We start from the raw sequence: 19,003 nt of genomic DNA on the forward strand, positions 1-19,003 counted from the left end.
ATAATAATGAATTGAATATTCCTTATCTGCTTCAGTCACAAAAGCACTCGAGTTTGTTGTCTGAGTAAAAGCCATTGTGTATTGTATTTTAAAGAAGAAGCGCGGCCCAACGAACTGCTCGGAACTTTTTTCGTGTTCCAATAGGGAGGGAAATGGTGTAGAGGTCCCACCGTCTGTATTTGTTATTTACTGTGTTTGTTGTGCGTGTGCTAAATGCCTGTTTCAGTCGTTCTGGTATATTTCCTTTCACTGTAAATTAACACGAAGATGTTATTTGCATTCCGTAAACACGCCTCTGCTAATCGATGGCCAGGCGTGTGTACAAAAGCCTAACGAGACGGCATCTTAATGGAATCTACTGAACGTAACTGAAACTGACTGGATCGCAATTTAACCAACTGAAATAATGTAACGGACAGACCATATTATGCTGGACTGTGTTAGTACTGTACCATGGACGTTAAGCTATTCCTGTAAGTTCATTGCCGTTCTGATGTTCTCAATAAACTCAGATCCGTTTAATACCTTGCTGTGGCTAAACTGTTAGAACACGCATCCTTCAATCAACCTTTAACAAACGAACTCGGATTCAAACCATAGCAGAAACCAGTAACAGCTCCAAACCAATTACAGTTTAGCCCTGCAATATCTTTGTAAGGACCTTGGCAGCTTCACTTTCGGTTTCTTACTCTGTTTACATTATGGATCAGATGAACTTTTTTGGTCAACGTTGTCGTTTCCCTTATTAAAACATATAAAAGCAAAATGTAAAAATAAATTAACCAACATTTAAAAAAAATATTTTATCTGAAAAACTGAAGTTATTGTCTTTCCTTGAAATCATGTAACAATCAAGCTTCATATTTTCATATTTGTCAATGCCAAATTTGCTTTTATTTATTTTACACTTAAGATTTTAGCATTTCGCCAAAGGAGACAGCAATCTTTAGAATTCTATTTTTTAATAAAACTAAACTGACTAAGCTAAAATTTTCTGTGGATGTTTAAAATCCAATTAATTAGAGTGCATTTATCATAAAGCACGTTTACAGTGTTGTTTTTACAATAACGTCACATTCAATTTGCACCAAAATAAATTATTTAGAAGACAACATTTATTATATACACATTGCTTTGTTTTAACAACGACCACATTCTCATATAAAGCTATGTAACATACCATTAAAAGGTGTCTGTTCAGTGGCCTTTTAGCAAGACTGTACAAAAATAGAATAAAGATAAAAGACAATATTGACATGCACAGTAAATTAAGAGGAGGAAAATTGCACTTAAACACACAAAGAAAACAAATATTTTTTTATAATTAATATAACAGCCAACATCTTGTAAACAGTGCATTACGTTTATGGTTAAAACCACTATGCACAGACATGGTTAAATTATTTGAAATTAAGGTAAAAGTTAAAATTGAGTTTTTTTTCTACTTTGGTTATTACTTGTTAATGGACACCTTTTCTTACAATTTGAGATAACATGTATTTTTTAAGGAAAATTTTTGCATTAAACAAAACTGCTGTAATTCTAACAAAAAATAAAGAATATTTTTTACATGTTTACATGTTCAATAGTAGTTATGTGTTGTACCGAAGTGAAAGATTAGTACTTAACAAAAAAATTATTTGTTATTTGTTTGCCAAGGGCAAGCAGTAGAAACAGAACGTACACTGGTCTAAAAGGAATACAATTGTGGTCCCATTTTTGTGACCTCTTAAACATAGAAAGTTGAAGATATTATTTAATTTTGCCATACAAATTTATTTTGCTGAAATTAGTAGTTAAAATAAAAGGCTGCTAAAGATATTGTTTTAGCAGTTAGCTAATAATATGAAAACTAAGGAAAAAGCACCACAAAAATTGAAATTCTGTCACACCATTTTTTTATGTAGATTTCTCCTTAATATGTGTTGCTCTTTTTTATTATGTTAATGGCTTGTGTTGGAACCCGAGTTTGAAAAATTGGTTGCATCCCGAAGTAACAGTAAAAATTCCTTCCACACATTTTTAATATATGAAAAACGCAGGCAATACAACGGAATTACAACAGTGCTCATTATCTTCAATACTCCATCATAATTATGGTGCTTCGGCATGCTTGTTTAACTGAGAACGAGACATCCTGCCTTGAACGGTGTGAGGGCCATCAAAGCGAGAGTTAAGAACTCCCAAAGAAGTTGCACGTTTCATATTAGACACTCCCGATACTGCATGTGAAGCAGTATCTCCTTCAGGAGCACCAGTAATCTTGTTCACAAGCCTTTGACTGCTTCTTTTCAGTGAATCTTTCAATTTGTTAAATGACCCACTACGTCGCAAAGTGCCACTGCCATCCCCACTCCATTCAACTTTTACTTCAGCGCCACCATCATTGGTTCGGTTGTAATGAGCTTTTTCATTAGCCTTTTTTTCTGAAGGTGTTTTTGCAGGAGGTAAATTTATTCTTCCCGACCTTGATGCACAGTTTTCCAATGTCTGTGCTGCTTCATATTTGCCCTGTCTGCGATAAAGAGCACCAAGATTTTTCAAAGTGGTTGTAACAGTCGGGCTGTCGACTTTAGCAGCCTTGTACCAGCCTCCATATTCAGCATATGGTGTAGTATCTTTATGCTGACCAGCATACGCAGATGCTTCCCTCTCTTCAGCATGCATCCAAATAGGTTTATTTTTTTCATCAATGCTACCAAAATCCTTTTCGTGCGCTTGTGTTAAAACTTGTTTGTAGAGCGTTTCAGCCTGCTTAAATTTCCCCTGTTTCATGTATGCAGAAGCAAGATTGTTCTTCGTCTTTGCAACATTCGGATCATCTGGGCCCAAATTGGTTTCATAGATTTGCAAAGCACGCTGATAATATTTTTCTACTTCATCATATTTACTTTGGTTTTGACACAGCAATGCAAGGTTGTTTAATTGCTTGGCAACATCAGGATGATCTTTGCCAAGCACAGTTTCTCGAATTTCCAGAGCACGTTTGCACAATGGCTCCGCTTCCTTGTACTTACCACGCTTGCCATACAAAACTGCAAGGTTGTTTAAAGTTGCAGCAACTGCAGGATGATCAGGCCCCAAGGTTTTTTCACGGATAGCTAAAGCATCATTTAAAAGATTACCTGCCTCTTTATACTTGTTTTGATCTCTATAGACAAGAGCCAAGATATTTAACATTGTGGCAACATCAGGATGATCATGTCCAGAAGTTTTCTCAAGATCTTCAAGTGCTTGGTTACACAACGGCACTGCAACCTCATACCTGCCTTGACTGGCATATTGAATTACAAGATTATGCAAAGTCCGAAGGCGAGCAGGAATTTCATATCCTCCACTTACAGTTGAGCTTATTTGAGTTAAAGATGTAGAATGCATATTGGTTGCTTCAGGCCCTGTTTCATCACCTGTAGTTGGGTTGAATAAATCATCTACATTGCTTGCATGTGTTTGGGAAGGCCCTCCATCCATATTTTCGTCACCATCTAGATCAAACTTTTTTATGGACTTCATGAACTCCAAGTGATGTTTTTCTTCTTCAAGCTGCACAATTTTTTGCTCCGACATTTGTAACTTGTTTTGTGTGTTTGCAAGTTCATCACGTAGCCAAGTGTTTTCTTGAAGCAATCGCTTTATCAATGCTTTTGCCTTGTGTTTGTCAGATTCCAATGTATTTAAATGACTGGAGAGTGAAACCATCATTTCAGCTTCGCCAAGACCAAGTTCAATCATTTCAAGAGATTTTTTTATAATATTTGATTTTTCTTCAACTAAATTTACGTCATCATCTCTTTCCCTGCGAATGGCATTCAAAGTAGCCAACAAACTATGCAGGATAGAATTATGTTCATTTTTTAATTGCTCCAAACCTTGCATAACAGTACGCGTGTTAGTCAATATGTCATCATTTGACAGTCGATTGTCTTGAACATCGGCAGTATCTTGACCCATGTCATTTAGATTGGCTGTACTGTTCATAAAAATAATATTATTTGCCATGACTAACGTTTAGCTCTAAAAAAAGAAGACATGATTAACTAATAAAATAAAAAAATGCATAAATTAATGTTAGCTGTGACCTTAGATCATAGATTGCCAATATGAACTTGACTTCAAGTGGAAACATAGTATATAAAATAATAAAAGCTTTTTCACTTCTTAAATTAAATGTAAATTAAACAGTAGATATTCCAAATACAAAAGTTGTTCGGAATCCAATTTTAACTAATTTAAAATAGTACAACTTTAAAGTAAAACAAACTCTATGATTAAAACAATAATTTAATACTACTGGGAGACCTTGTTAACCAGAATCTCAATTTTTAGACACAAAATGGCTAGAGACAGATTTCTTTCTAGACATCTTAACTGGTTAATCTGTAAACCCCACTATTCAACTTTGAAATAAAAGTCTTCAAACATATCTCCTAAATCAACAGCAATGAAGATTGTTTAAATCAGGGATGTCCAACCTGCACCCACATTGCGGCCCGTCGGAAATTTTTGTGCGGCCTGCTAGTCATTTTCACTCCCAAGTAGTATTTTAAACGCCCAATTAAAATGTTCCAGTCAGCTTTTAGGGGCACACTAATTGTATAGTATGGGTAAAAACATATATATATATATAACTCTAAAGGCCCGTTACAACTCTTTAGAGCAATACTGTATCTTGAAACGTAATAGGTTCTGTGGCCCCTTAAATTATTTCAAGTGTCAATGCGGCCCACTATAATAAAATGTTGGACATCCCTGGTTTAAATGGATAATTAGGGTAAAGCATAAAATAATTAACAATTTTCGTACAGGCAGTAGTTAGTTCATAGGAGCAACAGCTGAATATTACCATTTTTATCTATAATAAATAATGTTGCCGTTTTATACATCCCTTGGACTGAACATATTCTTGTAATGCCTGCACCCACTTGTTACAAAACACCCGTGGACGAAGGGGTGGCCTAACAACCTTAAAATATAAAATTAGAAATCCTGTCATGAAATAAGTAACTTAAATTTAGGTTAAATTACATTCGGCTAATTTGTGTTAGGGCATAGAAGGAAAAATGCATTGATCTAGTTTTAATGGACTAACATTTTGTTTAATTGCAAACACTATGGAATTTATTTAGGAAACACAATGAAATTTATTTTTTAAGGCGAACTGAAACACATGTTACCAAACAGCCAAACAAGATTTGAAATTTTCAAAGGAACTCTGCCTGTGATTTATGGTTCATTAAATACATTCACCAAAACATGTTAAAAGAATTAAAAGAAATAAACAGTATGTTTTGCAACCAAATTCTGCAAGCAATTAACAAAACATTTTAATAATTACTTTGCCCTTTTCAGAGCAATTTTATCTATAACAGCCAAGACCATATTATGAGGGGGCAGCCCCAGAGACACACCAAAAAAATTTGGCAAAACAATTTGGAAGGATGGAAATTAGCAGACGACATGTCAGCATTTTTTGAGTATTATTTTTGTCTGGGCGAGTGCTGCTTGGTAGACAATCGCCCAACTGGTACAAATTATAATTCATTGCCAACCCTGAATAAGCAAATATAATTTCAACATCTTGCGGAGGTCCCTAGGGGTACACTTCAGATCTTTTATTATTCCTCATGATCTGCCACTGCCATCAAATTTAACACAAAATCAATTACAGAAACAATTGAAATGCATAGGTTACATAAGCATTAAAAAGGGTTAAAAAATACTAATAGAACTCATAGTACTGCATATCATGCTGATAGCAGGTAGTACAGCATAATTTAGGTGCTTTATGATGTCACAAGAGTCATAATAAAACACTCTCAATGATCGGATAATAAAGCATAACTAAAGACAGATAATGTTCAAAACAAAGACTAATGTTTAAAAACATTCGCTAAAGCCTAGTGTTGAAAAATTTATTCTCCTTGCGGACCCTCTGAAACTGCTGTACGGACCCCAGTTTGGGAACCGGTGATCTAAAGCAAACCTGGGTAAAATACAGGCCCAAGGCTGATACTGTGTTTGCAATATGTCTATTGTATCGCAAGCAACATCGGAAACAGTAAGTATTAAAAAACACAAAAAAAAGCATTGTAAGTTGTTCTGTACAAAATTTTCACCGATTTTATCCTTGAGCTGTTGGGTTAACGCCCCCACCACTTAATTAATCCCAACATATCAAGGAATGTAAAACTGTGCTCAAGGTATCACATCCCCTTCTAAACTAAATTAAAGTTTTCATTTATACAAAATAGACGCATTTTTTTAAGTTGCAAATTAATGCACAACTCGAAACGTATACCAGGTTATTTTGCTTACTCATATTGCATGAATTTGAGATCTATTTACGACCTGGCCGACCTTTTTATGTTTCCTATGCTGGCCACAGTAAAAATAATTGCCCACCCCTGATCTAAAGCTTAACATAATCAATGTTTAATAGCATATTAGCAAACCAGTCCTGTTGAAGTCTACAGGGATGTAACTGCATTTTGATTGCAAAATCAGATAACCATATGCCAGTTTGCCGGTCTGCATTCTGTGGCAACCTTTTGTGTGCAAAAAACCTTGATTGCATAACTGCACACAGGAGATCTTTGTCTGAAGTGTCATGAAATGTAGACTTTGGGCAGTATGAGGGTTACTTTTTAGTCAACAAATGTTTTAACTGTGTTTTTGTTAGCAATTTACCAAACAGACTTTTTATCCATTAGAATTGTAACTAGGTTTACTTGCAGGCCAAAAAATTGCAATATCTTAAAACCTGGAACCAATTCAAACATACAAAATACATTATATGAATCAGGGGCCCGGATATATCCTTAAACTCCTCTCATATCCCAAGCCTTGGAAAAAACTTGTTGACCAGTGCAGTATGGCAGAAAGCTGGCGACTTGGAGACTATGTCAGCCGAAGAATCAGGCAGAAAACCGAAGAAATTGGTCCAAAAAAAAAATTTGTAAAAAATTGTGAAAATAAAATTTGTGAAAAATCTTAATCTTTTTTTTAAAAGATCCATTTACCAAAAAAAACGTGTGCTTGTTCTACGCATATTCAATCCAATATATTTTAAAATGCTGAATATGTAGGAACATTATGCAATAAAATTGGCAGGAAATAATTTTGTTCCATTCTGAGAAAAGTGCGTAGCGAAATAATTTTGTTCCATTCTGAGAAAAGTGCGTAGCGAGGTTTAGCAGGGAAAAGCCCAGAGTTTGACATATAGATTGTTTATTAGTTTAAAAAGTACTAAATTTCGATAGAACTGTTGTGTATTTGCAGTTTTACTTGATTTGGATAATACTTCTTTATTGAGTTAAATAGGCAATCATGATAGTCGCCATTACTGTTAAATAGACAGGTATGACATTCGCATGGGCATAACAAGAATATACTAGGCCAGGGGTCGGCAACCTTTTTCTAGTCGTGGGCCAATACCAAACCCAGAAAGGTCTTTGCGGGCCGCACAAATGATAAATAAGAATAATTGAAATGAAATATTAGAACAACTGTGAATCAGACAGGGCTCGGATATTTTTTGCACTTAAAAACGTGTTTAATTACATTTACAGAGGCAGTAAAGTATTGGCGCAAAGTGCGAAAAAAGGCGCTTAATTGGTATAAAATTCGAGTTCACACGTCGTCAACCATACTAATAATGAAAAGTGTAATAAAATAATTTGAAGTTGATCTAGCTCAGTGTTTGTTAAGCTTTTTAAGTCTAGTCATAACTGGCGAGCGAACCGAGCGCAATTTTTTTTTGGTATACCGGCATTTCTTTTAACTTTCTTGGAAGTTTTATTACATTGCCGTAAATAAAAAAAATGTTAAAAAATATATGTGTAACATTTTTCGTGACGTACTTGGTTGGCGGCCTTCCACGACGCAACGGTAAAGAAGCGCTGATCTAGTTGAAAGACTGCATTAAAACGTAAACAAACCGGACGTAGAATAATGATTCGCGCAAAGCGCGAAAATTTTTCTCACTTACGTAGTTAAAATAGTAAAAAAGTATGTGAAATTGATTTGTGTCTAATTTGTCAAAGAGGCGGCGGGCCAGATAAATTACATCGGCTGGACGTAGGTTGCCGACCCCTGTACTAGGCCATGCTGTTCCATCTAAGGCTTAAACTATGTTTTTGACAGTTTTAAATACGTAAACGCAAAAAAATTTTTGCGCTTTGCGCAAACTTCATTCTTGTTTAGATATGCTTGTGTCTCTCAATATATCTTTCTGCCGAGAGATATTATGCATACTATGGCATGTTGCACTCCACTGTGTGACTCTAATTTCGCAAAACAATTTCTATTAACTTGGATTATAACATACTGTTTTTATTATAAATTTCTCCCACTTCAAATAAAAAATTTCTCCCCAATTTTAAGAATTGATTTCTCGCATTTCGATCTGATTTTGAGCTGCATGTGTGCATGAGTTCGCCCCAAAACAGCTTATCTATGCAACAGTGTTAGAGTAAGAAAAGCAGACACGTGCACCCCCAGTCCATACTTCAGCATACCCCATATGTATTTCTTAATGTCACAAAAATGTTTGCGCATTCGCCGCAACTTTGTGCTAGTTCATACTTCATTACTTTTTAATTATCTTGTTTATCGCCTAAACATGACAAGGTTGATAAACTTGATACATTTCTTAGACGAGCACATCATTTTAGTTTTGGGACACAACCAAAAAAACCGAAGAATTTACGCCAAAAATGCTTGTCACCCGAAGGCTGGCAAGATTCTGCCAGTCTGGACCAGTGTATATCAGCAATTGTTCAAACCGAATTTTTTTAAATGGTCTTTTTTAGATGTGTGATAAATACAAAACGATGATCATGCTAATAACAAACAAATGCACACAGGGTTGCCAGATGGCCAAAATAAATAAAGCCAAACTTATCTAAAAGAAAGCCTAAATTTACTAAACTCTAACAATCCTATGTTTTTCTTGAAATAAATAAAAAATCAATAAATGGCCATGCTGGCACATTGAATTTCTCTTTTTATGGCAATTTTCTCAATTTTTTTCTTTTTTCTTTTTTTGTTGTCAATTTTTTTTTTTGTGACTTTTTTTAAGCAAGTTTTCTCTTTTTGTGTTAGTTTGTTCCCTTTTTAACATAACTGAAATTTTTAAATAAAACCAAAATAAGTAATTCAAAGAGGTTTAAAAAAGCCTAAATTGGTAAATTCGGCTTTAAACAATCCTAACTGGCAATCCTGCATGCACACATATTTAAGTATAGATATTTTTTAACAATGGAGTACAATCGCCTACTGTCGTTTACGATTATAAATTCAGCCAAAATGGGCGATGATCTAGAATCAAAAATAAAATTGCAATGAAGAAATAAATATGGAAGAATAAATATAATAATAATACCTGCCCTACTTGAATTCCAACTCTAACTCGCACCCCAACCCAAATATTGTTGGCAATATAACTCCCCCGGACGAAAATGAGGTAGGATTCTAAAACAGCGCCCAAAAAGCATACATTTTGAACGAAGCACGAACATATGCGGTATTTTCCTAATTATATTCACAACCTTGGTGCAATACAAACCAAAATTGGCGTTTCGCTTCCACTAAAAATCAAGAGGACTATCCATGTAGGCAAGTTCATATTCAGAATCACGATTGATTTAGGTGATTCTGGTTTTGTCATACATCTCATCCGGTTATTTTATGTCATATAAGAGAAACAAAAATGAGAACTTATTTGGATTTTCCACCAATCATTATCGTGTTCTGTCGTGCTCCTTCGACCAATCGGTTAGAGGCATTTCAGGTCACAACCTTTTGCACACGGCACTTATTACTATCATGTTGTTGTGCTCCATTTTCAATTTTGCGAGAACTAATTTTTTTAAATGTTAAAATTTGCGATAGGATTTAAGGCGGCGCTGGTCTAGAATCCTACCACAATGCAAATTATTTGGGTTAGGGTGCGGGGTTAGCGTTTGGGTTAGGGTGGGTCAAGTATTATTATTAAATAATGAATATATTAATACTTGACCCACCCTTACCCAAACACTAATCGACACCCTAACTCAAATATTGCGTGTTGTTTTAATAATGTGGTAGGATTCTAGACCAGCGCCTTTAAGGCTGTAACTAAATTGCGCCCTCGATAAAAAGCAGGTGTATTTGTTTCGCTCAACCTGTGCCCCATTTAAGACGGTTGCAAAATAAGATTTAGAAGAAAAGTAGTTAATGGTCTGGAATCCTACCACAACAAAATTATTTGGGCGCTGGTCTACAATCATAACATTATTTGGGTTGGCGTGCGGGTTAGTGTTTGGGTAGGTTAAGCAATATTAACAAATAAAATAATACTTGACCCACGCACCCAAACCATACCCAACACCCTAACCCACGTATGTGCGTTGCTTTTATAATTGTTTGAACGTGTGGTAGGACTCTAGAAGATTTTTTGCACACTGCTGGACAAAATTTTTACTTCATAGTCGGATCTTTAAAAGGAAGTTGTTCATTGTTTAATTATTTGTTTTGACGCTGCTGTCTTCAGAAGTTAAAACAGTAGCACAGGTGGACAGGTAACAACTTTGGGTGCTGGTCTTGAACCAGTCTGCATTCTGTCGCAGGTGACACTCGATACTTTTTTAACAAATTTCTGTGCACACCGGAATTAGTACATTGTGTACTTCAATATCTAAAAAAGCTTAATTGTGGTACTTGTATTCTAGACCAGCGGTGTATTTTCAACCTAAGGTATGCAAAAACATAAATTGCACACCTGCACATCTCAAAATTTGGTCGAGATATTAGCGTTAAGTGCCATGAAATGCAGAATGGTTCTACCATATTTTCGTTAAGGGATTTCTTTTGCTAATATTATTTGGGTTAGGGTGCAAGTCAGAGTTTGGGTTCGGGTTTGAGTGGGTCAAGTTAAATGATTATATTTATTCTCCCATATTTATTTATTTCTGGCAATTTCAATTTTAACAACTAGTTTTGTTACTGTAAAAAAATAAAGTAGTAGGTTCCTAGACCAGCCCCCAACTTTGTTCCCATATTAACTCAAAATAACACTAATTTTTTTTCAGTTGTTTTGAAACACTATAAATTTTATAACTGCTGTTCTTTGTCAGGACTGTTTAATTCATAAAGAACTCTCTTTTAAGGCAGAATTTTTTACAACTTGGTTTTACCATAATCAGGCAAGTGTCTTTCAATCAGCACTCACCGGAGAAAAACACATTAACAAAAAATGAATTTAAAGCCCTAAACCTTTTGAAATCGGGACCTGACTGCATTCCATATAATTGTTGCATCTTTATATGAATGCATCTAAATTATTATTTTTGCAAATGGCGAACTGTGGAAAAAGTATAGACGTAGGGAAAGTATGGCAGAATATTAGATTTCAAATATAGAATAACACATCCAGAATATAAAATACAAGTATATTTTTTAATACATGAAAAACAATACTAAAACATTTAAAACAAAAAACGTTGACGCCATACTTAAATGGCTACATTTAAAGCAAACACAGTATGTTTCTCCGCTGCTACAGGCTTTAATCCAAACTTGCCATTTGTGTATGTACAATTAGCAGCCACCATCTTTGATAAAACAAAGAAATTATATTTTAATGGTTTAAAATGCCCAATATAAACTTCAGTATTCTACTTTGAACACCCCTAATGGCAATTGCATTCCGAAATATGAAATATTCACCAAGATTTCCCATATGTTGCACTTGTGGGATGCACTTTTTGCCTTTGGTGCAACCTGTCACCCTGATATTTTGGTTGTGCACTTGATAGATCTTGTCAAGATGCCATACTTTCCAGACAGGCAAACGGCATAATTATAGCATTTTTAAATAGTTTTTCTGACACAAAATGTCTAAATAACAGACTATGATTTCTTTTTTTTTGGTCTAAAATTAGTCGACCTTCAATCTACAGGTTTCTATACTTAAAAATACTTTAATTGTGCAGTTAGGCAATAATGTGCAGAAAACAAGGTAGTGCTGTTCTTAGAAAAACAAGAATAAATTGTCTGCTGTAACCCTCTTTATTATTTTTTATATGTTTATCTTTGCAAATATTAAACATTTTCTGCTTTGCATAAATCTTCTTTTTTTCGGTTTTCTCTCAATACATGATTTAGACCTTAAGAGTGTTTTCTGAGAAAAGACCAGTACCTGGAAAATGGAATTTATCAAAAAGACTGTTATGCTAAGTTAGACTTAAGGAACAGGATTTTTTGCTTACCTTATAAACTCAAATTTGTTGCACATTTCCACATGGATTTTACTCAATAGTCAATGTTATGGATTGTATGTTTGCTTTTATGGTCATAACTGCCAAACTTTCAAAATTCCAGGGTGCTTTTTTGGACTGGTACAAAATGCTTACTACTCAACAAACAAAAAGTAACATCTCTTGGGAATTTTTTTGCTCTTTGCATATTCATATGAACCATGTGCTGTGTATCGTGTAATTTTGTCATTTTAAAAAACTGTTCTTAAGCGGGACACCAAATTTCCAGACTGCACAAATTATTAACAATAATTGATTGCCAGAATGTCTAAGTAAATGTATGACCTTCTATGACAGGGCTACTCAACTGTTTTTGGCAAAGGTCCACTTATAAAAGTTTAAAATTTGCTTAAGTCCGTTATAACTTCATGAAATGATTTACAGTCATACAACTGTTATACGGTATAACTATATATATACAAAATCCGTTTAGGCGGTATTAGCAAAAGCAATAAGCGGAATGCATTTATTGTTTTATTAGTCACAGCTAGTCAGAGAATTGGCATTTTTTATTTCTAGTTCTTTAAATCTTGGTTGTAAAGTAGTGAGAGCGAGTCCAAGGCAGTGGTGCAAATTTGTTCGTTCTAAAGTTCATGTTTGAAAGCTCTGACTTGCAGCTGTAACGTAAGTAGATCCAAACATAGTGAGAATTTTCATTGCTAATTTGCTTAGAGCAGGAAAATTATTTGGGAATCCTTTCTTTACCAAAACCTCTCTGGTGTATTATCAGAGAATGATTTTTTCACTACTATGTTTTCCTGGAATTCAATAATCTCCAATTGAATTTTTGCTTCATCTACACATTTACATATGTCATTCGCTTCAACTGAGAATTCTGTAATGTCTGTTACTAGAAAGAGGTTTTCAATAACCAGTAGCAATTGTTTGCCGAAGAAAAGTTATCAAATCACATTGCAAAGTTTGTAATCAGCTTTTAACAAATTTGACATATCTGGTACCAGAATCATTTTTACCTTTACTCTTCTTCCAAAAGTCTCTAAAAATGGACCAGTTGGCTCTGAATATCATGTTTGAAAATTTCATAACAATTTTTTTTCTGAAAATGCACGAATTGCTGTGATCAAATAAAAACTGGACAATGTGTGCGGTTTTTGTGTATCTTGTCAGGGGTATAGTGTGGTTCTACTAAATTATACCATGGGGGTACAGCACGGTTCCGCTATATTTTACCACCTGGGGGGGGGGGGGGGGGGGTATTCCGTAGTTATTCTATATTCTTTCAACGAGTTTTATTTGTCAGTGTCCATATTCTCCCAATGTTGTGTTTTCTGTTTCGGTGCTTTAGCAGGCAAAAGCAGATGTGGCCCGAAGTTGCGTGTTATTAGTTGATCATGGTGCACTTTTACAAGATAGGTTGCAAGTGGTCTTTGGCAAGATGTTGTTGCGAAGCATATCTATAACTTGTCTTTATAATTAAAAAATATTTAACAATTTTGTCTTGTACCCCTATGCGTCTCTAATTGGGGGACAAAAGTCAATAGTGTGACGTCATCGTTTTAGTTCTTTACAGCTATCTACTCCTTTCTAGCGGCAGAAAATCTTCAATTCAGTTCATATCGCTTTTCTTTATTTCTTTATTCAGGTCGCGAAGCGACAAAGCGGCTGGCTTCCTTATGTGCTTTTTTGTCCCGCGCGTGCAACTTTTTTGTGCAAAGTGGCTTGTCTCAGTAAAACTGGGCGCGTGCGACGTGCCTTAGAAAAGAGGCTTCTCTTAGTGAATTAACTTATTGCTCTTACAAAATAGCATATTTTACCGCCGCAAATTTAAATCTGGAGGCAGTGTATATCTCTCTCTTTGAAATTTTTATACTATCAATAAAATCACTTATTTTGAGTTGAAAGTCAAAATTTTGCTGCGCAGTAAACCTACAATTTGTCTTTATAATTGAAAATTATTTACCAATTTTTTCTTTCATTTTTAGACACCTCAAAACACCAAAAAGAGCCGAATTTTAATATTTGCCCCCCTAAAATACTCCCCTTTTTCCAAGAGGTAAAATGTTTATTTAACATTATCTTTAAATGGTTCTCTAACATTTGTGAAATTTTCAGATTTTTACGTCATTTCCTTGTACTGTAAATATATCATTGAAATTTCCTAAATGTCTTTTGACCCCCCCGGATGAACAGTTCAGGGCAAAGGTTGAAAATTTTGTTACTTAGCCTTGTGTATGACATGTATCCATCATCCATAAGTATATCAGATTTTTTTTTGATTTTTTTACCTCTGAAAAGTGCTTAAAACCAAAACTAACAAAAAATGACAGTTTTGCCCCCCTTAAAACCACCCCTTAGTTCTTGGGCACAAAAATTTTATATTAGAAACAACTTTTGAAGGGTATCTAATAGTTGTGAAAAAATTTTTCATGTTTCAACTATGTTGTTTTCCTTGACAAAAGTGAGCTACAAAAAAATTGAATGTTAAAAAAAAATAAAAAAATAATTCAGACAAAAACAACATGTGTCCAAAAAAAAAGTTGTTTTTTCGGGCCACATAGATAGTGTGTGTTTCTCCTTGCAGTTTCACGATCAAGTTGCTTAGGTGTGACATCATGTCTGTCAAAACCCCAGCAATCTCCAATTTTTCATCAAACTCTTCCCTAATGAACCGAAATCTCTCCAAAACTATTTTCTTACTTAACCATCTTATATTGTTGTGTACAAGTAAATCTGTATAAATTTTCATAGAGAAAATTTTTGAGAATATGATGTTGTAGTGCGGACGTTGATATGTCACCATGACTTTGCAATATTTGTCTTCCAGGCTGGCATACAGTACTGCTTGGATAATATAATGGTTTATCAAATCGGGATTATCTTTCAGTAATCGTCCAACAAGGCCATTTTTTGACCAACCATAGCTGGAGCTCCATGTGTGGTTAGGGAAATAATTAACTTCATTTTAATGTTTCTTGTTTCTATCATGCTTTTCAAGGCATCATAGATATCTTCTCAATGTGTTCTTTTTTCAAGAGCAGTCACCCAACAATTCCTGCATGTACTCCCTCTTAGTCCTGTCATAATATCTTACAAATACCATAAGTTGAGAGATTTCAGTTGAGTTGTCAATAGATAGTGAAATGCAAGGTGCAAGTAGATCTTCAGTTAAATCTTCGTCTCTTCTCATTGTAGTCGAATCGTACAACAGAATCTGCTTTTTTTACTGACTATATCTAATTTATCTGGTTACTATCAAACAATGTCTCAACAGTCTGTATTGTGCATTCTGTGACAATTTCTGCTTCAATGAGGGGTTTTCCTAAAATCCAAGCTATTCTCAGTTAGAATTCAGTTGTCTTTTCTTAAGATGTCATGGTATTGGCAAGAATCATGGTTGATCTCTCATACTGTGATTTAAGCAGATTTTTTTCTCTCTTCGGTTCCTTGTTTATATACGACTTTTCATATCTGCCATGTTTGCTTTCATAATGACGTTTCAGATTGCTGGTTTTCACCAAGGAGACTTTTTGACTACATAAAGGCAAAGTGGAGTTGCGCTGGCTGTGGGAAAAATATTAGCATACTGTTCTATCCTTTCTTTCTTGAACAAACGATTTTCATTAACAAACTTTCTTCTCTTGAAAGATGTCATATTATCTGTATTTAACGATTCTAGTTAAATTAGAAGTGAACTATAAAGTTTTGCAAATTATTGTTAGTCTGGGACTGAACAGAAAGAATAAAAAAATGCACTTTGTTCCTGTACCTCTTCAAAATGAAACTGTTACTTGTTTTTGCATTTTACTTGCACTTCTGTTTTTTTCTTGGTTGCATTGTGAGGCCAATAATGCTTGTTTGAATTGTGCTGTTTTCTGCTGTTTTTTGTATTGCATATTGATGGTAATGTATTTGGTTTTGTTGAAAAAGTAAGTATTTAACACCGAAAAGGTCCGCATTCGGACATTGGTTGGCCAGTTGAGTAGCCCTAGCTGATCTATGACATACTAACTAAATAGGATAAGGAATCTAAATCATGTGGACACATCTGACTTGACTAGTCTTGTTTTGTGTTCATATTTATTTTGTTTCGTCAATCGAGGAAGCTGTCAAAGTTGAAAAAAATAATTTAGGAGCTTATTTCAATGGAATACATCAATGTTTAGATATATTCACCCTATTTGAATATTAAAAGTCATCAGAAAAGGTCATATGTGTGCCACCAATTTCCTGTGTCTGAACTCTGCAGGTGTTTTATCGTTTTATTGACAGTCCTATTATATACATTTTACATTTTAACTATTTTTGAATTTTATACATACTTGTTTTTTGTACAAAAACTGATAATGCTTATTTTTAAGGAGAAATATATATTTCTGATGGTTCTGGTGTATATTGTTTAATATCAAGGCGCTTATTCTACTACTTTGACCTGTAAAATTGAAACTGATATGCGCAGCTGTAAATGCACAAACCGTAATATGCTCCGGATATCATAAACTGGATCAGCTAATTATAACTGGCAAAGGGTCAACCTACCAGAAGCTTTTGCCGTGTGCTGATCGAAGACCAGACATTTGTGTGTCAGCAGGAACACAGTGTATTTTAAAACAGACACCTATATCATTTATGTCAGTATTCTTTAGTATTTAGGTAATTCATTCCACCTAGATATTGTTGCCTAAATGTCTTGTTGCATGTTTGCGAATCAAGAAAATCTTTTGATTCATTACAACCATTTTTTGTTTTTTAGTTTTTGTAAACTAATTTTTGGTTAAATTAACAAATATCACTTTACCATTTATTGCAATACTTCTGCCATAATGAATGATGTTGGAGGTGCCTTGTCCAGTGGTAAAGCACCATTACAACAACCATTGTTGTACCAATCCCTAAATAAACTATCAAGCAGTTCTGTTTCAACATCAACAAACTCTACTTTGTTCATATCAGTAAGTTTATTGTAACAGTTTGCGTAACTTTCTTGAATTATATTGGTGGAAGATACCATTTCCAAAGTGTTTGTTCGTACCTAATAAGCCAAAGCGCTGAAATCACAAAATACTAGATTGTGTTACTCCCGTTTTGTAAGTGATGTTATGATTTTCTTTTCGTTTTTGTCAGGGTTTAACAAATTGTTTGAAACGGCAGTGTTTTTAATGTAATTGGATCACATGTCTCAAACTAATGCGAAACCAAAATTTAAAGCAAAACGCTGTTTTTCGTCTTTTGTTTGGTTGACCATAAACGCAGGATAGTTTTCTCTTTCTTTGTTTGTTCAGGTTGGCTAATTAGCAATGTGGGTATTGACAACGCTAAGCCAACATCGAGTTAGGCACAGTTAATGTTCCGATGTTGGTGTAACAACGGCATTGTTTTAACTGAAGCAGTTTCTTAAAAGGTGGCATAATGGTGACTGCTGTGCACGTTTTAAAGTCTTCTTTTTTAAGTTATGATATTATCGCAAAATTTTTCTTTTTAAGCATATTCTACATGAAAACGTAGGAAAGTGCACTGCTAAAAGTGGAATTTAATTTTACCACAATTAATCACACATATTTCACCGTCTTGGTTTGTTTTTTCGCCTGAAGTTAACGATTGCAAACTAAGCGATTTTTGCAGCTGTCACCTGGCAGAAGTGTCAACGATGCACATGTTCGGTTTGCGTCTAAAGCAGGGATGGGCAACATGCGGCCCTTTTCCATTTTTTGTGCGGCCCTTCACCTCTCAGCTATTTTTCCCTAACTAATTCTATGAGTGTGCACTATGTTGGAACTTTTGCTCTTTCAGTTTCCTGTTTGAAGTGCGATATAACCCATAGGCTACACTGCTACACTAATGCAGTTGAACTCGAATGGGAAGCATCTAGGGATGTTCAAAGTAGAATCCAGATGAGATTCGAATCCAATTCTGCCGTTTATTTCGGGTAATTGGAACCAATATAATTTAATGTTTTACCGTGGATTGTTGCGCCTAATTGCACACACCCGTGTGGCAAGTTGGCCTGTCGCTGTGGCGACCAATTTACAGTGCTTGCTTCAAATGTAACCTGGTAGTGCAGTGTCAGCGTTTTTTCCAATTACCGCGTCTCGCGATAACGTTCATCTATTAATTAAGTGTCAATCAAGCGTTATTGGGCGAGCGACTAACGTGTAATGTCTGGTGTGGAGTTCCCAATTTCCCTCAATGCGTTAAGTTGCAAAAGTAACATTACGTTGTAAAACGTGCTGGCCGTCCACAAAATGCGCTATAGGGTTATTTAAGGTCAACCTTAGATCAATATTCAGCGAGGTTATGCAGTTATGCGCAGTGTAATTGTCAAGAATTCGGTAAGTCAGTAGTAACTTTATATTCTTTGCAGTACATTATTTAACTGCATAACAGACATGTTAGTAAAAAAATAAGCCCTAAGACCCGACAATGCTTGAAAAAACAGGACCGAATTGCTTAAAACTTCTGTGTGCAGTATTGCATTGTACTCACTATTGGCAAAAATATAAGTTTTGTCAACAAAAAAACTTTATACAAATCTGCTTCAAATGACTGTTGTTAAGAATGTTGAACATATGGGAGATTTTTTTATTATAATGTACACATGTTAGAAGATTGTTTGGGCTATTTATTGCTGTGATTGTGGGCCGTGTAGGGTAGATTAAGATTAATCCCTTCCCCAAACAAAATCGAGGTTAAATAATTTAATAAAAATATACTAGGATTCGCTATTCTGGATTCGTTATTCTAGATTCGAA

At 34.8% G+C, this 19,003-nt stretch overlaps 2 protein-coding genes across 2 annotated transcripts in view; one reads left to right on the forward strand and one right to left on the reverse strand.

Moving 5' to 3' along the window:
• Positions 1–942: 942 nt before the first annotated feature.
• Positions 943–4,487, reverse strand: LOC146148609 (kinesin light chain-like). The gene has a single exon (XM_083388529.1). It carries the CDS (start codon positions 3,997–3,999, stop codon positions 2,095–2,097), a length of 1,905 nt encoding a protein of 634 aa, XP_083244655.1. The 5' UTR covers positions 4,000–4,487; the 3' UTR covers positions 943–2,094.
• Positions 4,488–14,189: 9,702 nt separating this feature from the next.
• LOC146148610 (uncharacterized) overlaps positions 14,190–19,003 on the forward strand; it is a 50,553-nt gene continuing 45,739 nt past the window's right edge. The window contains exon 1 of the mRNA XM_083387811.1: positions 14,190–17,206. Coding sequence (XP_083243937.1) covers positions 17,078–17,206 — 129 coding nt within the window. The 5' untranslated portion in view covers positions 14,190–17,077. The remainder of the gene's footprint in view (positions 17,207–19,003) is intronic.

Source organism: Ascidiella aspersa, chromosome 4 (assembly GCF_963924565.1).
Source record: "Ascidiella aspersa chromosome 4, kaAscAspe10.2, whole genome shotgun sequence".
Lineage (NCBI taxonomy): Eukaryota > Metazoa > Chordata > Ascidiacea > Phlebobranchia > Ascidiidae > Ascidiella > Ascidiella aspersa.